The following is a 20,718-nucleotide window of genomic DNA, read 5'->3' on the forward strand; positions in this document are numbered from 1 at the left end:
AACCTCGTGCACTCAGCAACACGGGGACATGTGCAGTCATTTGCAGTGTCCCATGGTCACATGACCACAGTTTATATCAGTTTTGCTGAAAAATGACACTTTGGCAAAACCCGCACCCATAGCAAACCATGAGTTCACTTAACAATCATGGCGTTCTCTTAATGACCATGGATTCACTTAATGACCACTGCAAAAAGGTCATAAAAATTGAGTTGGTTATGACTGACCTGTTTTATTATCTTTACAGCATATAACCATAATAGGCAGGCCGCAGGCTCCATTATGATTGTATGTTGAGGACTACCTATATACAGGACTTGTAATGGTTTTATAAAGCAAATGGGATGGACTTACATGTTTTTATAACTTTCTCCAATTAATATCCATGAATAATGTTTCTCAACATTAGTAACCTTAAGATAGGTGGACTTCAACTCCCAGAATTCTCCAACCAGTACATGACTGTGTTACTAGCTTTGTTGTTGTTGTTAGTTGCGAAGTCGCGACCCCATGGACAACATTCCTCCAGGCCTTCCTGTCCTCTACCATCTTCTGGCGTCCATTTAAGCTCACGCCTACTGCTTCAGTGACTCCATCCAGCCACCTCATTCTCTGTCGTCCCCTTCCTCTATTGCCCTCAATCTTTCCCAGCATTAGGCTCTTCTCCAGTGAGTCCTTCCTTCTCATTAGGTGGCCAAAGTACTTGAGTTTCAACTTCAGGATCTGGCCTTCTTACTAGCTTAGGGGTGTCAAACTGCCGGCCCATGGGCTGTATGCATCACGCGGAAACTGCGCTCACCCCAGCTCCGGCATGGGGAAAAAAGTCGCGATACATCACGACACGTCACATGATGCGGCAAGTTTGACACCCCTGTACTAGCTTATAGGTAGGAAGGACAAGTGAGCAATTTTCAGCACATCAATAACAAATTTGCATACCTAACGTCTTAACAATAACAGGAGTAAAATTACTCTGCCCAATATAGATTTTATTATTGAAATAAGAAAAAGTTATAACTTCTGCAGTGGGGTATTGTTTTTGTTTTTTTGTTATGAATTATATTCAATCTTGGTACTTTATATAAATTCCTAGACTACGATTTCTTTGTCCCTGTCTGTTGCTCCTGGTTTTTAGTAAGATGTTTCTCCCCTCTCTACTGTATTTGAAAATACTTCTGAGAACATTGAGATGACAGATGTTTCTCTTTTTTTCCCATCTCATGACAGTTTCTTTTTTACGTGCCCAAGAACAATAATAAAAATTAAAGTAAAGAAAAAGTAATACCTGTTCCCCAAATATTATTTATTCATGAATAATTCCAACTGAAAAAAGTGTTCTTCCCATTAATTTTTTTTTTTTTTTAAATTTAGGGGTTCCTGGGCTGACTTCACATTTCAGGAGGAAATGTGTCATTTCATGGTCATTCCTGGTTGTAGTGGCCATGCTCCAAATGGTGATGGATCAGGGGCATAGTGGTAACTTAAAAGTAAGCTGGATGCCTTTGGCTTTGGTTAGGTTGATAACAAACAAACAAACAAACAAAAAGATCTAAAATGAAAACAGGATGGGAATCATAAGCAACCTTTGTCAGCTCCAAAAATACCAAGCATAAACATAGGCTGTGTCTATTTGAAAGCGAGTTGCAGTTGACAAATCAAGGGAGTATCCGATATGCTTTAGCTTCAGGGATTGATCTAACCAGTCTAGTTATTGCTTTACATCAGAGTTTCTCAAATTTAGCAACTTTCGAACATGTGGACTTAAGTTCCCCAGAATTTCCCATCCATCCTGAATTCTGGGGTTGAAAACCACATGTCTTAAAGTCACCAAGGTTGAGAAACACTGCCTTACATTAACAGAATGCTTCGTTGTAGTGTACTTGCAAAAGTCTCTGCAATAGGCAGGTAGGGGAATCAATGGACAAACTGACAAAGAATGAAACCTCTTCATTTCCAGACTATGACATACATACATACATACATACATACATACATACCCATCAGACTATACTTTTTCAGGATAACCAATATTACACAAGGTATAGAAAGGAGTAAGAAATAGTTCTATCTGTCTGTTTATCTATTATACTATCTCATAAATTAAGGCATGACATAAGTATAGGAAATTAAATGTAATTACAATTTGCCCGATACCAACATTTGCCATACCACTGCATAGCTTTTACCCTTGCGAATTATCCTTGTTCCCACCATTCCAATAAGTCCTTTCCTAGTGTCTTTTGCAACCACCAGCTAACTTGGTCATCCCATCCTCTTGATCTGTAAAGTCTTTTTTCATATCTTTGTATTTTTTTAAATTGATCCATATTCCTTCTTTTCGACATGCTTCTTTCACACTGGTCTCTCACTTTTGCACTCAGTTCACATCCATTCAGCGCCCGTTGATTTTTTTGTAACTATCTCTTCTTGTTTCTCCATAGAAATTCGCGTCCTATAATCCATTGTCACAGCATTTCACATATATATTTTTTTCTTGCCACATACCCGTCTCTCTCTTGCATACAACAGTTGGTAAAAATATAAACAGCCATTTTTGCTTCTTCTTTTTTTGTAACAAACATTCATTCATTCCTCACAACGCATATGACCTACTCATTTTCTGCTAATGTTTGCACATTCTTCTTTCAATCCATTTAGTAAACATTCCATGCAAGGAACACAAACCCCTCTCCTTGTTCCAAGTTTTCACCATTTATGTATAATTTGTGATCATTCACTCCATTTTTTCTGTCAAACGTAATGACCTTGGACTTTGATACATTAATTTTCAGATCCACTCTTCTCATTGTATCAACAGTCTAACATTCACTACAAAACATTAGGGTGCTCAGCCAATAGCACTGGATCATCTGCATACGAATGAACAGCTACATTCATGTCTCTAATCCATTCACTTCTTCTATCACCGCCAGCATTCCTTTTGCATTTATTCATAAATGCATTAAGCGTTCAAGAGATGGTCTCATTCCCTGCTTGATGCTGTGCCATTCAGTAAAGATACCATTTATTCTCATCTATGCTTAATTTTGATCATATACTGTACCGTATCACATTCAACCCACAGCAAAGCAAGCCAACTGATGACAATCCCCATTCCTCAGTGATATCACTGTATATTCCTCTTCTTTATTTGCCTACATCCTGTGCCTATATTGCTGTAGAGTGGGATTTGTGTAATGACTTCACTGCACATGCTCAGGTACTGTGAAAGCACACCTTGTTCAGTGTTTGCTAGCAAAAAAAGCCAGCCAGTCTAGCCAGCTTGTTTTCTGCCTGTAATTGCCAGTTATTGGCCAAGAACAGAACAGCTAAAGCCCTTTGGCCCTTCTGTTGTTGGCAAAGAATAATTAAAGTACCTATTAATGTAACTTTTTGCTTGGATTCTTTCTGTTAAGGATGAAGAACACAACCAAGTTCTTATGTAGAATAAAGAAATTGAAGAAGAGCACACAGTTATTTTACAACTGTTAAGTAGTACAGACGGGGATACTATATATAATTTTCTTGGAATCAAATTTTATCAATAGATCTCATTGGCTACAGTGTGGATCCCTTTGCTCATTGTTGATACTATGAAATAATGATTGTCCTGTATGAAGCACTTTTTATCATCTTCTTTTAGTCTTTCATTGTAAACAATTAAGTCACAATTAGCTTTTAATGGAAAAGTCAATGTATCAAGCCACAGTTAGCTTTAATTGCTAACTCATTGTCTCTGTATACATGCCACAGCTATTTCCTCATGAGTCATGACATATATCCTCCTAGAGTTGTAACCTTTGTTACATCAATGAAAGGCCTTTGATTCACAAATAATATATCTCCATAAATTACAATATTCTCAGGATACTCATAACGGGCATGTTTATAATTCTCCCCATTCAAAATACAATGCATAGTCAAACTGTTAGAATAACAGTCAGCGCAACTGACATTCATACTTCTCATAGGCTAAGTAACATTCACATGACAAAGTATTTTCTTTTTGGACACAAGGAACCCCAAATTTTTATGTATCCCCATCTGTACTACTTAACAGTTGTGAAATAAATCTTTGTTGAAGTTCAAATGTGCGCTCTTCTTCAATCTCTTTACATAACAACTTGGTGGTGTTCTTCATACTTAACAGCAAAAGACCACTGCATCATGCTTGTTTTAATGAAACAATTCTTGGATTCTGTCCGTTTCTTGGTGTGTTCTTATATGAGTTTTTCCACCATAAAAGTAAGCAGAAAATTAGTTCATTATGGCACATCTTATGTAATATTGCCTCAAGCAAACAATGCATTCAGAAAGTATTCAGACCCCCTTCACGTTTGTCAATTTTGTTATGCTGCAGCCTGATTCTACAGTTGTTGAAATTCATTTTTTCTTATTAATCTACACTCAGTGCCCCACAATGACAAAATGAAAACAGAATTTTAGAAATGTCTGTATACTTATTAAAAAGAATGTGCCTTCAGATCACAACTCTGATATACTATTTTCAGAAATGATAAAAATGGTAACAAATTCTCTCTGACTTCTTCATTAAAGAACTTTTTTCTTAATCATACATTTAAAATAGGTAAAAAAAAAACCCACACAATAATCAGGAACCAAGCTCAACTCAAGGGCAATAGAATTAGCAATTATATATTATTTTTCGAATGTATTTACCTCTGTGATCATGACGAGACCCACAAAGTATGAGAGGATGGAGACAAGAAGAATTAAAGTTTCTCTGCGGTTCTTTTTCCGGAAGATTTCAGGATACATGTCAACTACAGCGGTGACCAGGCTTTCCATACAGACAAACTAGGGAAATGAGAATTGAAGCAGCCTTCAGTTCTTTCCATCACAGATCTTCTCAGATTTTCATTCTTGCATATCCTTCCATTCATTGAAAGATTACAAGATACCAATCTGAATCCTGTCATAACCACACACAGTTCTGAAAGATATTGGCTGGAGACAAACAGTAATCATTTCAAGCTTCTGCCAACTTCTGTAACATTTCAAAAAGCCAGAAGTCCTGTCTGATCACAGGCAATTATGAAGTATCAAGCATACTCTATATGCACTAAGCTGCCAGTACAGTCCTGTTATTAGTTCATGGCTCCATATTGAAATAATCTCCTTTACTTTTTTACTCAGTTTTGTCAATTTAAAAGGGGTCAAACTTTTAAATCAGTTTAATTTTAAAAAAAATAGCTACCAACTGCTTATTTCTGAAACATTCACTGAGGACAGTTGCTTAACAACTCTGGAGCCATCTTGAAGACCTTCTCTCTATTTCCATAATGGACCTTCTAGACAGGCCAATTAACGTCTTCCTGAATTCAGATTGATTCAGATTAATTACCTTTGTTCTACCCATCTCTATAAAAAAAATCTCAAATCACTTTTGCAGTTAATCAGTTCAATATTACTGGGGGCATGTGTACAAATTAGCATTTAGAAAAGCAGCATTTATCATTTAGAAAAAGTAGATCCCTTTTCTAAGCACCTACATTATGTAAGCTAAGCATCTTTAACAAGGAGTGCAAAGTAGTTATCTATTATCTAGGACAAAGGTCCCCAACCTTTTGGACACCAGGGACCGGTTCCGTGGAGAAAAGTTTTTCTGTGGACCAGAGAGCGTGTGGGTTTGTGTACTCCCACGGATGGGGCTTTGCCTGTTTGTGCGGACTGGTTGCTGGCATGCCATGGCCCAGTACCAGTCCACAGACTGGGGTTGGGGACCCCTGATCTAGGAGGCAGAGACAGAAAATGGTCTGTGTCTCAGGCAAGTGGGACAACCTTCTCAACCTTCTTCTTACATGTAACCACAACATCTGTTACCCACAAGCCAGTCAACATGTGACTTTCACGTTGATGGGAATAATAAACTTAACTACATAGGGACAACAGAATAAGAAGAATAGGTTAAGTACAGGACTGAGTCTGCCCATTTGTAGCATCTTTACCTGACTGTCCAGTCCCAGGAGAACCACCATAACAAAGAAGAAGCAAGCCCATAATGGGGAGAAAGGCAGCATGACAACAGCTCGTGGATAGGCAATGAAAGCCAGACCAGGTCCTGTGGAGAAAAAATTGCTAATATGTTGAAGCCATATAACCAGCACAAGACATTATGATCATTACATTCCTAACCAACCACTTTTCATTGTGTTCAAGGTAAGCCCCGTGGTGCATGAGCTACTCACCCGACTCAGCTACCTCTGAAATAAGCACTCCTTGTTCTTCTGCCATGAAACCCAGAATGGAAAAAATGGCAAAGCCAGCCACAAAACTTGTGCCACTGTTCAAAAAACACAGAGCGATACAATCCCTAGAAGGTGAGAAGAGAGAGAGATGACATGAGAAAAGAGCAACAGTTTGCAAAGACATCTAACATCATGGTATCTAGACAAGAATGAAATGTTTGTATGAAAATGTGCATACTGTGTCCTGAGGTTGTTAAAACTAATTGCATAGATTTTAAATTTGAATGTAAGTATAATAATCCTGGGGAAAAATACAGGATTAATTTTCCAGGCACCTTGATAGAAGTCTATCCTGAGAAGGGAAGAGAAAGGGGGAGGGAAGGAGAGGGGAGGAAGGGAGGGAGGGAGGGAGGGAGGGAGGGAGAACGAAAGAAAGAAAGAAAGAAAGAAAGAAAGAAAGAAAGAAAGAAAGAAAGAAAGAAAGAAAGAAAGAAAGAAAGAAGGAAAGGACCTGTCACACAGAGATTCAAGGGACTTATGGCTGAAAAAATTAGCCTGTTTAAAATCCTGCTACCCAGTTTATTATGGACATTTCCTTAATTAAAAGATCATTAATCAACTGAAAAATAAATACTGAAGCTCTTGTTTATACTAGTAATGATTCAGTGTGACATTTAATACAGCATAATATTATTTATCTTATTGATTAGAATCCATGATGAATGCTCAGAAGTACATCTCATTCAGCAAAGCCTTTTGCAAATACAGTTTTTAGACAACTGCAGGATTTTGCTGCTTCCATAAAACTAATAAAAGCAGCATCACAAGGTCACAATGTAACCTTCACCCTTTCACATAGACAAGCAGTGTTATGATGCATATAAGAAAAGGGCCAAGCCTGCGTGTGGATGGCTTGACTCTGCTTTCTGCCGTCCCTTGCCTCCCCTGTGGACACTGCTGGCAATTTGTATCTTCCTTTACACTTCTTATTGTTTTCAATTAACGCATGACTAAAGAATTAGTGATGAATAAGATCTTAAATCATAATTATTTCGATTTGCACACTGTGGTGCAGAGTTTTAATTGCCCATGATTGCAAATTATTGAAATATAATAAAAGTGTAGTGTATAATTGTATAATAAATGTTTTATTTTGAAATGATTAAATTCTGCCATCACTCCATGCCCAGGTTGTACTTAAAGCATCGATAATATTGTTGCCACATAAAACAGAAAACGATGAAAGAGTCATCTGCAAAGAGGAAGCTAATTTAGATATACATTTATTTATTGAATTTTATTTATTTAGAAGATTCACTCACAGTGACTCTGGGCAGCTTACAAACAATAAAAAACCAAACATAAAAGAATAAGAAACAGTAACACACACACGCACACAAACACAAACACACAGCAACAATACACAATCAAACAAGCTACTAGATGGGCTCCATGCCATTTTGGGTTCCTCAGGCCCACTGGCAGAACCAAGTCTTCAGGAATGTCTATGAAGATTCTCAGTCATCCAGGTCATGGTTGTCCCAAAGGTGCTTTTTTTTTCAAGACGCAACTGGACGTTCTTGTTTTCTTTGAAGACGTTTCACTTCTCATCCAAGAAGCTTCTTCAGCTCTGACTGGATGGTGTGGAATGGAAAGATTTATACTCCTTACAGACAGCTGGTCATTTGCATTCTTTTAGAGAGTCATTGAGGGCACTTGGAGGTTTATCTGTGTCCTCAGGGTCACCTGAGGAATGCAAATGGGTGTGGAGCCGTCTTGGAACTGCTAAAAGGACTGTGTTGTGGAGTTGTGCTTTCTGCAGGATGTTTTCTGCCCTGTGTCCGTTCATTGTTCAGCAGTTGCCTCTTGAAAAAGCATCTTTGGAACATATCTCCAGGACCATATGAAAGAGTGTCAAAGTCGGGGTCAGTCTAATCCTGCAGGGATGATGTTCCAAAGGGAGGGAGTCACTTTCTTCTGGGTCCTGCCAAATGTACCTCCTTAGGAGAAGGGACTCACAACGTTTCTTGCTTCCCCACTCTAGTGGTTCAGGTGGATGTAACTAATGTACATGAATTTAATTACTCATTAAATGGCCTGTAGAAACTCAGTCACACTTTGAAAATTCTTATTGGCCAGATACAATTCTCTATTAAATTTAACAATTATGACAAGCCAGTTCTGAAAAAGAGAAATCCTTTAATTGATGTTCACATTATCTAGATTCTCTTAAAAGTAAATATGCAAAATTATTTGGTGCCCTAACCAATTAAATGAAGTAAATAAAGATAACAATTACATATTAAACTAGTGCATTTCAAGTGAGCAATATTGGATATGAGGTATGTTTTTGATATACCCTAAAGGTTATTGAAAGCAAGTAGGAGTCCTTCAACCCTGCTTCTGCTATGGAGATGAGTTGCAGACAATTTAAGAAACAAGGAGCAAGCAAAGAAGACAAGGGCTATGAATGCTGGAGGCACGTCAGTTACCTGTAACAGTTGTTATGATACTTATTGTAGCTGCCCAAAGCTGTTAGGCACCCCAGGCAAATGGCATATGAGAAGAAGATCTGAGTGCCTGCATCCATCCATACCTATAAGCAAGGAAAACAACAACAAAAGAATAGAATCCATAAGGGTCCATCAGCTTTTAAAGGTACTATAAACGTATGTAGAGACTCAAGGTTGCCTGCCATTCTGTCATGGATGCTCCTGGACAAGAAGGATTCTTCATTTTTAATAACACTGACTGGAAGAGTGGGTAAAACAAATCTTTCTCACAGGAAAGAGATAGGTAATGGGGAAAAAGAGGAGGGGGGAGGGGAAGGGGAGGAAGAAGAAGAAGAAGAAGAAGAAGAAGAAGAAGAAGAAGAAGAAGAAGAAGAAGAAGAAGAAGAAGAAGAAGAAGAAGAAGAAGAAGAAGAAGAAGAAGAAGAAGAAGAAGAAGAAGAAGAAGAAGAAGAAGAAGAAGATGGATTTTAGTTAATATTCAGTGCTGCAGATTTGCGTGTTTCAAGGAGCTTGGGTAAAGATTCCTGAAATAATTCTGTGTGGGTCTGGGGAAGGCCACTGAAGAAAGAAGGTGGATGAAAAGATCATCAATAAAAGAGAATAGTTGAAATGAAGGGGTCTTGGTGCTCTCTGACCTTGGTTATTTTCTTGCAGATGCTTCATTACTCAAACTAGGTAACATCATCAGGGGGAGGGCATGTCCAATGTCAGATTAATGAAAATTCTTTGCTACACATCTATTATGTCTAATAATTACATATTTTTTAAAAAGAATTATCAAATCCTTTCCAATATACTGTATTGTCAATATAGTAATAATTTTGCATACTAAATGCATCCAATAATTTGATTTTATTTATATCAAATTTATGTTGTTTTTCCAAACAAGAATTCTACGTGACTTTAATTATAAAAAATTATCAATAAATCCTATATTTAATATTTTTAAAATAAAACAGCACCATAGCTGCATTGTAATCAAAGCAATCCTAGCAGAAGATAATTGAGAGTAGATTCCTATGTATGCATGGCTAAGAAACAGAGGTTAAGAAGAAGACCATAAGATTACCAATATCATAAGCAAAGTTCAGGAGATAAAGAGAGAATCTCTCATTCTTTATCTAAATCTCATTGTCCTTGTAATCAGCAAGTTATAAGGTCTAAAGTCACATGTTCAAGCTCAACTATACTTTCTAAGGAACTATTGAATCTTGCATACTTCCAGAGATTCTTCACTGAGATACAATACCTACTACAACTGATCTTTCTCTGCAATGCATGACTCCCACCTGCAACTGGAAGCTACTCTGATCCTATCTTTATTTATCAGCCAGCCTTCAGTACTGTCAAATATTAAACAGCTTCAGTATGAACCACTCAATACTCAAAACATTGAAAATTCCACGTCAGAAATCTAATACCCTTGAGGGTCAAACAATATTTGGAAAATTTAGAATATTTGGAAAGTATTCAAACATTCAAAAAAGATCCAGATCATCAAAATGGGCAAACTCAGAAAAGTTTGGGAGGATGTTCAAATACCACTATAGAAATGAAATGCATCTCGATTCTCCAAAGCACCAGAAGGCAAGACAAGAAACAATGGTTGGAAACTGATCAAAGAGAGAAGCAACCTGGAATTAAGGAGAAACTTCCTGACAGTGAGGACAATTAACCAGTGGAATAGCTTGTCTCCAGAAATCATGGGTGCTCCATCGCTGGACATTTTTAAAAAGCGGCTAGACAGTCATTTGTCTGAGATGGTATAGGTTCTCCTGCTTGAGCAGGGGGCTGGACTAGAAGACCTCCAAGGTCCCTTCCAGCTCTATCCTATCCTATCCTGTCCTGTTCTGTCCTGTCCTGTCCTGCTCTGCTCTGCTCTGCTCTGCTCTACTCTACTCTACTCTACTCTACTCTACTCTACTCTACTCTACTCTATTCTATTCTATTCTATTCTATTCTATTCTATGATGTTTCAAAAAGTAGAAGGGAGCAGAGGAGACCAGATGAAGGGGTTCTTTACAAAAGCATGTGTAGAACTGTCCTTCTGTATGGAAGGGGTGACTAACTTGTGCTGACCTTCAGTAGGTATTTTAATGGTTTAAGCAAAAAGAGCTTGATCGATCCAGCTATACACTTTTAGCAAACTATAATTCACAGGATTCTTTGTGGAGAAGTGGGACATGGAAAAATGTATATGGAGATTCTCAGTCATTCAGGTCATAGTTGTCTCAAAGTGCTTTTTCAAAAGGCAACTGGACTATTTTTTCCTTGAGGAGGAAGAAGATGACGACATTTAATTTCTCATCCAAGAAGCTTCATCAGTTGTGACTGGATGATGGGGGGGGGATGGAAGGATAGGTTCTGTCAGAATGGGAGGGTTGTATTTCTTTGCAGTCATCTGGTCATTAGCACTCTCTCTGAGTGCTAACTGAATGCCATCCGCAGTCCATGGGACTCAGATGCCATGGACTGCAGATGACTGCAAAGAAATACAATCATTCCACCACCAGCCCATCCTATCAAAACCTATCCTTCCATCCCCCCCATCTTCCTTCTTCCTCAAGGAAAAAAACAGTCCAGTTGCCTTTTGAAAAAGCAACTTAGAACATGGAAAGGGATAGGATGCACTCCTTATAATAAATATATTGGAGACGTTGAGAAACGCCAATTTTATTTTTTCCATTGCAAAAATCTGGGTATGCGTGTGATAATGAGGCGTGATTCACCTCCCCTTTGTCTCTTCTCCTCTTTGACCCCCTGCAACAGCAATCATTTTCTTCTTCATTTGAAAGGCAAATCTTAATGGGGGGGAAAAGAAAATCACCAAAATGTTAAGGTCATGGTGGTGAATCTCCCATCAGCACCAGCCTGGTAATTGGCAGCCTGCTTTTGCAAAGCTAAGCGTGCTAGTCCAGAGGTAAACTAAAATGTACTTTTTCGACTGGCATCAAGCCTTGAGATGAGGAATGAGGTAAAGCTACACAGTGGGATAACTATATGGTTTTGCCAAGTGTTTGCTAGAATTTTAGGCTAGCTTGAGAGGAGTTTAAAAGGTTATGAAGGGTTTTGCTGACCTATTTCTTTTTTTTTTTTCAGGCACACATCCCTTTAATCTCCTTTGAGACACCGTCTCAGCACAAAAGGCTGGTACAGTAGCTCGGCAGGAACCGGGATTTTGACATGGGGCAACTTGTCCTGAGAAGATTAAAAACACAGTTGGGCAAAGAACTTTTAGGAGGACAAGTTGATCACTGTTCCTTTGAAACACTCGCTTGATCATGTGTGCTGTGCCTCTAAGCATTGTGAAACTGTCTTTTTGGTCATTGCATGCAAATATTTTCTTTATATGAGGAGAGATGGAGAAAAATCACAAGGGTAACTGTTGAACTCAATGCTCCTGAATGCTACAAACTGAGATGGAGATTGGCTGAAAGGATCCAACCGGCAAAACAGAAAATAGGGATTATGGATCGTACAGTTGTATTTATTTAACTAATATATCCCCCCCCCCCAATGATGTTTTTCTGCCTGAAATAGGATAAAAAATGCTCCCCTCACTCTACTGAAGTGCTTACTGTCCAAAGCTGGGCAAGTTATTTTAGCACCTATGGGGAAAATCCTATGGGAAAAATTATTAGGAAACATAAATAGATTAATTTGTGTTCCTTTTAGTACCCTCAAAGCAAGACTAGGCAACGGCTTCACTCTGCCCAAAGAAGGAGAGTTGACCCAAAGGAAAGCCACATTAAACATGTTCTGGAGTCCTCCTCATCTTTCTTAGACCATCACTGTCTAAGAATAAGGTTTTATTTGGAAAGTGAATTTTGAAGCTAAGCACGAGGATGTTAACATGGTGTCCATCCATAGCAAAATAGCAAAGTGAAGGCAAAAAAAGAGGAAAGATCCCTTTGGGGTTATAATGTACAGACTCAGCAAAGAAACTGTAAGCAGAAAGCAAAGCAGGGAAGTCAGCAGAATTATTGTGATTCCAAAATGCTGCAAAACAAAAGGTTAAAGACAGAAAGTCCAGGAACAGACTGGAGATTGACGGATGAGGGAAAGAGATGTCTTTGCAACAGCAAGGTTTGATACTAACTCTAACTGACTTTCCACGGAGTAGCGTTCCAGGCTGCTGCAAGGTTACAGATGCTGCAGAACTCAGCACTTTTCTCCCATTTTATAATTATGAGCATAAAGATATAACCAGGAAGTAGGAATCAGTCACAGAGATAGCTCCCAAGTGAAAAAGAGGAATGTTTGCACACTTCTAAGGATCTCTTCCTAAGTCCCCTAAGCACTGTCTTTACATCTGTCTGTCTATCTGTCTGTCTATCTAAATCCCCACCTTTTATTATTTTTACAAATAACTCAATATACTTACTACCTGATAAAAGACCAAAATAATTCAAGGCAGGGGATATCCAACAGACCTTCCTTCTCCTATTTTTCTCACAACCAGAACTCTGTGAGGTGGGTTGGGCTGAGAGAGAGTGACTGGCCCAAAATCACTCAGCTGGCTTTCATGGCTAATGCAGGACTTGAACTCACAGTCACCTGGTTTTTAGCCTGATGCCATAACCACTAGACCAGACTGGCTCTCCATTGCTCAGTGTAAAGCTCTTCTCTGACTGCTCTCTACAGGAGATTTATTTATTATTTTATTATTTATTTATTTAATTAAATGTATGTGCTGCACATCTTGTTTGGAAACAATTCTGGATGGAAGGAGAACACTGAAAAGCAGAAGTTGAAATAAAATGTTTTAAAAAGTTTAATTTATACCAAAAGCCAATATGGTTAAGATTCTGAACTATGATTAAAGTTGTCCTTTGCCAATGGAGTGTAGGAGAAAGAGAATGAGATGCCTTCTGCTTCAAAGAACAGTTGGCTATAAATGCAATGAAAGTTGGAATTAGTGAAAAGGGTTGGGTTGGGTTGGGTTGGGTTGGGTTTGATTGAGTTGGGTTATATTGGGTTGGGTAAAAGAGAGAAAGAGTTTTACAAAAGAGAACCCATTAGCAGAAAGAGACAATCCTTTTTCTTAACTTACCTGAGGATCACTGAGTCGAGTGAGGTCTGGATAAAGGTAGAAGAGGATCCCTTTAGATGCCCCAGGCAAGGAAACTCCCCTGATCAGCAGAACAATCAGCATGAGGTATGGGAAGGTGGCAGTGAAGTATACTACCTGGTAAAGACCAAAAGTCACTCATTGTAAGTAATTGCTATGCAGAACAAACAGGTTGTCACAGACCAATGCTGCTTTCGGCAAGCCTATGATGACTTTCCTTAGCCCAATGTCCTTCAGATGTTTGGGGACAGCCACTCTGAAAAATGTGAAGAGCAGTGTTGGCTGGGTATTCTTGGACTTGTCATCCCCTCCCATTGGGAAGGCATCAGGTTGCAGAAAACTAGGCAATATCACTTTACTTTTTCAACTTTGGCCAAAAAAGAGTAAAAAAGGGTAAAGAAGGATAAAAAGAAGAAGAGAGTTGCTTTAGGGTTATGTGTGTCATTCTTGAAATTGGCAAATGTCAGTTATCCAGGCATTAAGTCTGAGCAGTGAATGGCATATATCCCACTTCTTAATAATTATGTCTGATTGGGTAAGGTACTATGTAGTAAGTAGAAATGAAATCACAGCTGAAAATATGTCTAGATCAGGGCTTTTCAACCAGTGGTATGGGTACCACCTGTGGTACATTGGCACCTGGCAGGTGGTACGCGACCATCCTAGAAAATTGGTAGCGGGGGAGGGGAATGAGCTGAACCAGTGGCAGCACCGTATAAGCCTGAGCGAGAGATGGCTGGAGCTGCAGGGCTGTCAGGCTCAGTGGAAATGCCAGGATCAGTGCCAGGCTCCAGCTGGAGCTTGGCGCTGATCTTGGCACTTCTACTGAGCCCAGAAGAAGCGCTGATCAGCTGGAATGTTGCAGCATCTCCAGGGTCTTGTGATTTACATTCAGATGCTTGGCAACTGATTCATATTTATGATGGTCACAGTGTCCCAGGGTCATGTGAAGTGATCAAAACCTGCTGCAACCACCCAGCAGACGGGGGGAATAAAAACCAAACACACCCCCACCACCCCTGCTGCCAATCCTCAACAGAAATGCTCACAACAATGGAAACCTCAGACAGGAGGAGGAGCGCTGCCGGGTGGTCAGGCAGGTGTCTTGCTCGGATATGGCTTGGGGGGCACTTTTTTCAGTGCCATTGTAACTTCCAACAGTCACTAAGCGAACTGTTGTAAGTCAAGGACTACCTGTACTTTATCACTTTTTTTCCTTTTGGGGGGGGTCATCAAGTTTTTGACACCTTGCTAGGCGACTGGTGGTACTCAGATGTTGCCATATCCTAAAAGTGGTACAATGGGTGAAAAGGTTGAAAAGCCCTGGTCTAGATAGTGCAGGAGTCTCCAATATGTACTGGAGACCCCATCTCTTGAAGTGCTCTTGTGTATCCTGTGCCTCATCCTGTGCCTTGCATATCCTGTGCCTCATTCTGCAGTTTCCTTCCTTGCCATACTCCAATATCAAGCACAGCAGGCCACAACAGCAATTATAATCAACGGAAAGCAATGCAATCAATGACCATACTAAATCTTAGTATGAGGAGTGTTCTCTTAGTTACAAGTAACAATTCTGTTTGCACCAATAAGAAATCATATAGGACAATTAGGAACAATTTGAAAGGAACCAGTGTTTTTTATAGAGCAATGATGCTGGTCTTTGACCTTAATAAAGACTGATTTGATCGGATCGGATCGGATATAGTAGAGTGATAGCTGTCTGCAGCCTTACCATCACATACAACGTTTTGTAGGAAGACAGCAATCTAAAACCACCGTTTCTGGCTCACAAATTTTATTCAAAGATGTAAGTTGGAACTTGTTAGTTGGGAAAAGGTGCTACTGCACTCCTCCTGCGCTTCTGACCTCTGGCTAACTTCAAAAGGTCTTTGCAAAAATCAATTCAGAACACCAGTAGGAATCATCTGTTCTTTCCCTGCAGCCTCTTGCTTGACAGAGAATGTGAAAAATGTGGGGGGGAAGGGGGGGAGGAAGTAAAAAAATATGTGAAAAGGAAAATGAGAGAGGCAAAAGTTCTGAGAAAATTCTTCCCAAATGGGTAGAGCAGGACTCTCCAAAGTGGTCAGCATTAAACCCCAGGGGTCAATGGGACTATCCAAGGGTTCAGTGCTTATTATTCATAGTAGTATTAGTTCAAGTAGTATTTATTAAATTATTTTCATATAATAAATGTTTGGAGGTCTAAAACTTCATGAAAGGGCCAATATGCTGAAGAATTGGAGACCCCGGGATTAAAGTTTTGTTCACCTGCTTATATGTACTTACCGTAGCAAACTACTGAAGATTGTGCTTATTTTGTAGCATGCATATCTACATACGCACACACATACACAAACAAGCATATTTATTCAAACACAAACAAACATATTTATTCAGATATACCTACAACATGCAAAATGTGGCAGAAACCTTATACGGCAATAGGGCTGCACCATTGCTTTAGGTCCTAGGAGGCAATGCTAAGGTGTAAACAGACAGACAGACAGACAGATAGACAGACAGATAACCTTTTATTGTCATTTTTTCCCTGTGGGCACAATGGCACACATTAAAAATGAAATTTAGTTGCTTCCTCTCAAAGCGTACACCTATATAACACATTTAAAACATACTATATAAAACATATGTATAGACCTACACCCTTATATAGAAGTAACGTATAAATATTATTCACTGTCCATCTTGAATACATAATGGAAGGAGGAAGCTTTAGAGTTCACAAGGTTAATACTGTATGGAACAAAGTTGTGACTGAATCTGGATGTTCTGTTTTAGATACCACGGAGCCTCCTCCCAGAAGGTAACAAGGAAAACAGGTTGTGAAGAGGATGTGTAGTGTCCCAGACAATCCTGCAGACCCTGCTCAAGCAACGCTTATGTGCTATGTCCTGGATGGAAGGGAGGAAACTGCCAATGATCTTTTCAGCCATTCTTACTACTCTCTTTAATTATGCCCAGACAAGACAAGGGAAAAATGGCAAGTATCATGGGTTTGGGGTTTATGAAACAAGCAGAAATTGCATGCTCTGAGTGATTTATAAGAAGAAAATATTGGAGCTTCCGGTGGCTAGCGACGATGATGGCGGCTACATTGTAGCCGTCCTCCTGGGACGGCGTCAGATCTGCGGAGCACAGCGGACATCAGCTGGCCCGTGGCTCGAAACCCCCTTCCCGGGTGAAGGGAAGGGGTAGAGATCACACGAATAGAGGTAGAACCTCTTAACCCCCCCCCCTGGGTTTTTTTTGGGGGGGTAGAAAGAGTGCTTCCTCGGAGTTCGTGCTTTCTCCGCCTCCCAGCTGTTTTTGTTTCTTCGGAAACAAAGTGAAACGCCGCTACCATCTCCGCGCCTAAAGTGTTCTGGTGAGTGACTTTTAAAGCGGACAGAGCTGTTTAAAGGATTTTATTTGTAGTGTTTTATTTCTCTTTTAGTTTATGTTGATTTTTTTCTTTTTTGCTTTTTACTGGTGTGGAGAGTGAAAGTAAGATGGCGATTTGAAAGTGCTTTCGTTTTTTGTTTTTTTCTTTTCCGGAAAGAAAGAACTGATTTAAACGGAACATATCGACTACATAGTTCTATTTTCTTTTAAGTTTTTTTTTTTCTCTTGAAAGCGTTTTGGAGGTTTTGAAGTTTTTTTTTCTCGCACTCTCCTTGGCTTTTTTCTTTTAAATTTTAAGGATTCTAGTACTTTTTCTTTCTTTTCAAGAAGGAAGAAAGAGAGAATAAGATTTTGAAAAATGGCTTCAAAGAGGCAACCAGCTTCTACAGTTTCTAAGGTGGCTTCTTCTCCTGCAATCCTATCAGTACAACAATCTAAAGCTACACCATCAGTACAGCAATCTAAAGTTACACCTCCACCTTCTCCTCCTTTGCCAGTATTATCTGTACAAGATATGAAAGATATAATGGGAAATGCTGTATCTCAAATCAGAGAGGAAATGAAGCAACTTCTTGAACAGAATAAATCTGAAAGTAAAGAGGAAATGAAGGACCTTCTTAAACAGAATAAATCTGAAAGTAAAGAGGAAATGAAGGAGCTTTTAGAGGAGAATAATACTATTTTGAGGCAAGATATAGTAACAGCCTTATCAGGATTGGCTTCTGTGGTCAAGAAGCTGGACTCCAGAGTGGAAGAGGTTGAAGATAAAGTAGACCTCTTGGAAGATAAATTTGAAGATATGGAAAAAAAGATGGAAACTTCACAAGATGATATTCTTATGTCTCAGTATAGGGAAATGGAATATGCTCTGAGAATCAGGGGTCTGAAAGAAGACATGAATCAAGATTTGATAGAGATGGTGGTTAATGACCTTGCTGTTGTTCTGAATAAGGATAAAGATGAATTACGTAGAGAAGTGGAAAAAATTTACAGAGTTAACTCCTGGGTTGCGAAACAAAAGAATCTGCCAAGAGATGTGGTGATCTACTTTGCAAAGAGATCTCTGCGTAATGAAATTATACAAGCTTTTTATAATAAGAGGTTCCAGATTGCTGCCCAAGATGTCATCATTCTAAAGGAAATCCCATCTAAAATTTTAAGAAATAGAAAAGACTTTGCCTTTTTAGCTAATGAACTTAAAACAAGATTGATGCCTTTCAGATGGGAGATCCTGATGGGTATTGTTTTGAGCCATGCGGGGACACGTTACAGACTCAACACTGTTACTAAAGCAAAAGAGTTTTATAACTCGGTCCTGGGAGCAGGCTCATCTTTATCTATGATTCAGAAAGCTTTGGACGGTAAAGAGGTGGAACAGCAGCCTGAAGGATTAGGTCTGATGGTTGCTGGAAAGTCACAGGTTGAATGGTCGTGACAAACAGAGATCAAAGAGCAAACAATGACTCGTGCAGCACATAGACGCAAGGAAAAGGAACAACAAAAGAAAGAAGTCAAAGAATCTTCTCAAGAAAGTGTTTCGTTGCCGGTGGGAGGAGCAAGACCCAAGAGTTCTGCAACACATTCTTCAATGGCAGACCTTCACGTAGTCTTCTCCAGGCTTCTGGTTAAGGGAGATGGTAAAGTTCCTGACCTGGAATGTTAACGGCCTTAACTCCCCTCAGAAGAGAAAGAAAATATTTCATTACTTAAAGCAACATAACAATGATATTATTTGTTTGCAGGAAACACATATTTCACCTAAAGATCAAAAATACTTAGTCAATGCTCGCTTGGGATCTCATTTTGTATCTTCTGCTCCTGGGAAAAAAGGGGGCGTAGTTATCTATGTTAAGCAAAACTTACCAGTCTGTCTGGTAGAATCAGATCCTCAAGGAAGATATGTTATGATTGAACTTGGTGTATATGGTAAGAAAATACTTATAGTGGGACTGTACGCACCAAACCAACAACAGGAACAATTTTATAGATTGTTACATCAGAAACTAAGTTCGTTGGACTATAGATCTGTGATATTAATGGGAGATTGGAATGGTGTTTTAGATACACAAAGGGACAAAAAAGGATCTTCTACTTTTTTCAAACAGGCTAAATTACCTAAAGCTTTTTTTGATTTGAAAGAGGACTGGGAGCTGAGAGATTATTGGCGTGAACGAAACCAAGAGGAGAGAGACTTTACCTTCTTCTCAGATAGACATCAATCTTTTTCAAGAATTGACTTTTTCTTGATTACAACTGACTTATATATCAGGGTAAAGAATGTTAAAATCTTTCCTAGGTCATTGACGGATCATAGTCCAGTTTGGATGGAACTGGCTGATGAAAAAGAGGAGAGGAGATCGTGGAGGATGAATGAGAACTTATTTAGACAAGAAAAGAATGTTCAAAAATTAAAGGAGTGCTTAAAGGATTATTTTGCTTTAAACATGCATAAGGGAACTTCAATATCAATGGTATGGGATGCAGGTAAAGCTTTCATGCGTGGGATTCTGATAAAAATGAATAATGTCCATAGACAAAAGCAGATCCAGAAATGTAAGGAACTGGAAGATGAGATTAAATTAAAAGAAAAGTCTTTGATTTTAAATCCTATAGATGAAATGGTTAAAGAATCTATAAAGTTGCTAAAAACACAATTTAACATGTTGATGGCTGATCAAACCGCAACTAATTTATTGTTTATGAAACAAAATACATTTTGTAATGCTAATAAACCAGGGAGATGGTTGGCTTATCAATTAAGAAAGAAACAGAGACAGAGAATTATAGATAAAATAAATTATAATGATAAATTAGTGTATCAGAAGGAGTTGATCAAGAAATCTTTTTTAGATTATTATCAAAAATTATATAAGAGTACTAATGTACAAATTTTAGATATAAATAATTACTTAAGTGAGGCCAACTTCCCCAAATTAACAGAAGATCAGAAACAAGAAATTAATGGTTTAATTACCAATGAGGAAATTGTGACAGTTATTAAGCAATTAAAATTAGGTAAGGCGCCAGGTACGGATAGTTTGACATCTATTTACTATGAAACCTTGGTAGAAGAGATGATTCAACCTTTATGTGAGCTTTTTAATAATATACTACAGGGTTCAGAGATTCCTCCGTCATGGCGCAGAGCTTTTATATCTTTGATTCCAAAAGAGGATCAAGATCTCACTTTACCAAAGAATTATAGGCCTATATCTCTTTTAAATGTAGATTATAAGATTTTTGCAAAAATTTTAGCTAATAGGCTTATGAGGGTTTTGCATCAGCTTATACATAAGGATCAATCGGGTTTTATAACTGGTAGGTATATGAAGAATAATGCTAGACAAATTATTAACTTATTAGAATATTTAGATAAGAATAACCAAATTTCTGCAGGGCTGATATTTTTAGATGCTGAAAAAGCTTTTGATCAATTGAACTGGCAGTTTATGTTAAGATTAATTGAGCAAATGAATTTTGGAGAAAAAATATTACAAGCTTTTGGTGCTATATATCAAAAACAAAC

At 38.6% G+C, this 20,718-nt stretch overlaps 1 protein-coding gene across 1 annotated transcript in view; it reads right to left on the reverse strand.

Moving 5' to 3' along the window:
• SLC6A13 (solute carrier family 6 member 13) overlaps positions 1 to 20,718 on the reverse strand; it is an 86,083-nt gene that overhangs the window by 18,564 nt on the left and 46,801 nt on the right. Inside the window, exons 7-11 of the mRNA XM_039364138.1 lie at positions 13,776 to 13,910; positions 8,702 to 8,805; positions 6,210 to 6,334; positions 5,970 to 6,082; positions 4,681 to 4,818 (exon numbers count right to left, since the gene is read on the reverse strand). Coding sequence (XP_039220072.1) covers positions 4,681 to 4,818; positions 5,970 to 6,082; positions 6,210 to 6,334; positions 8,702 to 8,805; positions 13,776 to 13,910 — 615 coding nt within the window. The remainder of the gene's footprint in view (positions 1 to 4,680; positions 4,819 to 5,969; positions 6,083 to 6,209; positions 6,335 to 8,701; positions 8,806 to 13,775; positions 13,911 to 20,718) is intronic.

Source organism: Crotalus tigris, unplaced genomic scaffold, assembly GCF_016545835.1.
Source record: "Crotalus tigris isolate CLP2741 ecotype Arizona unplaced genomic scaffold, ASM1654583v1 scf7180000019663.277103, whole genome shotgun sequence".
Classification (NCBI taxonomy): Eukaryota; Metazoa; Chordata; class Lepidosauria; order Squamata; family Viperidae; genus Crotalus; species Crotalus tigris.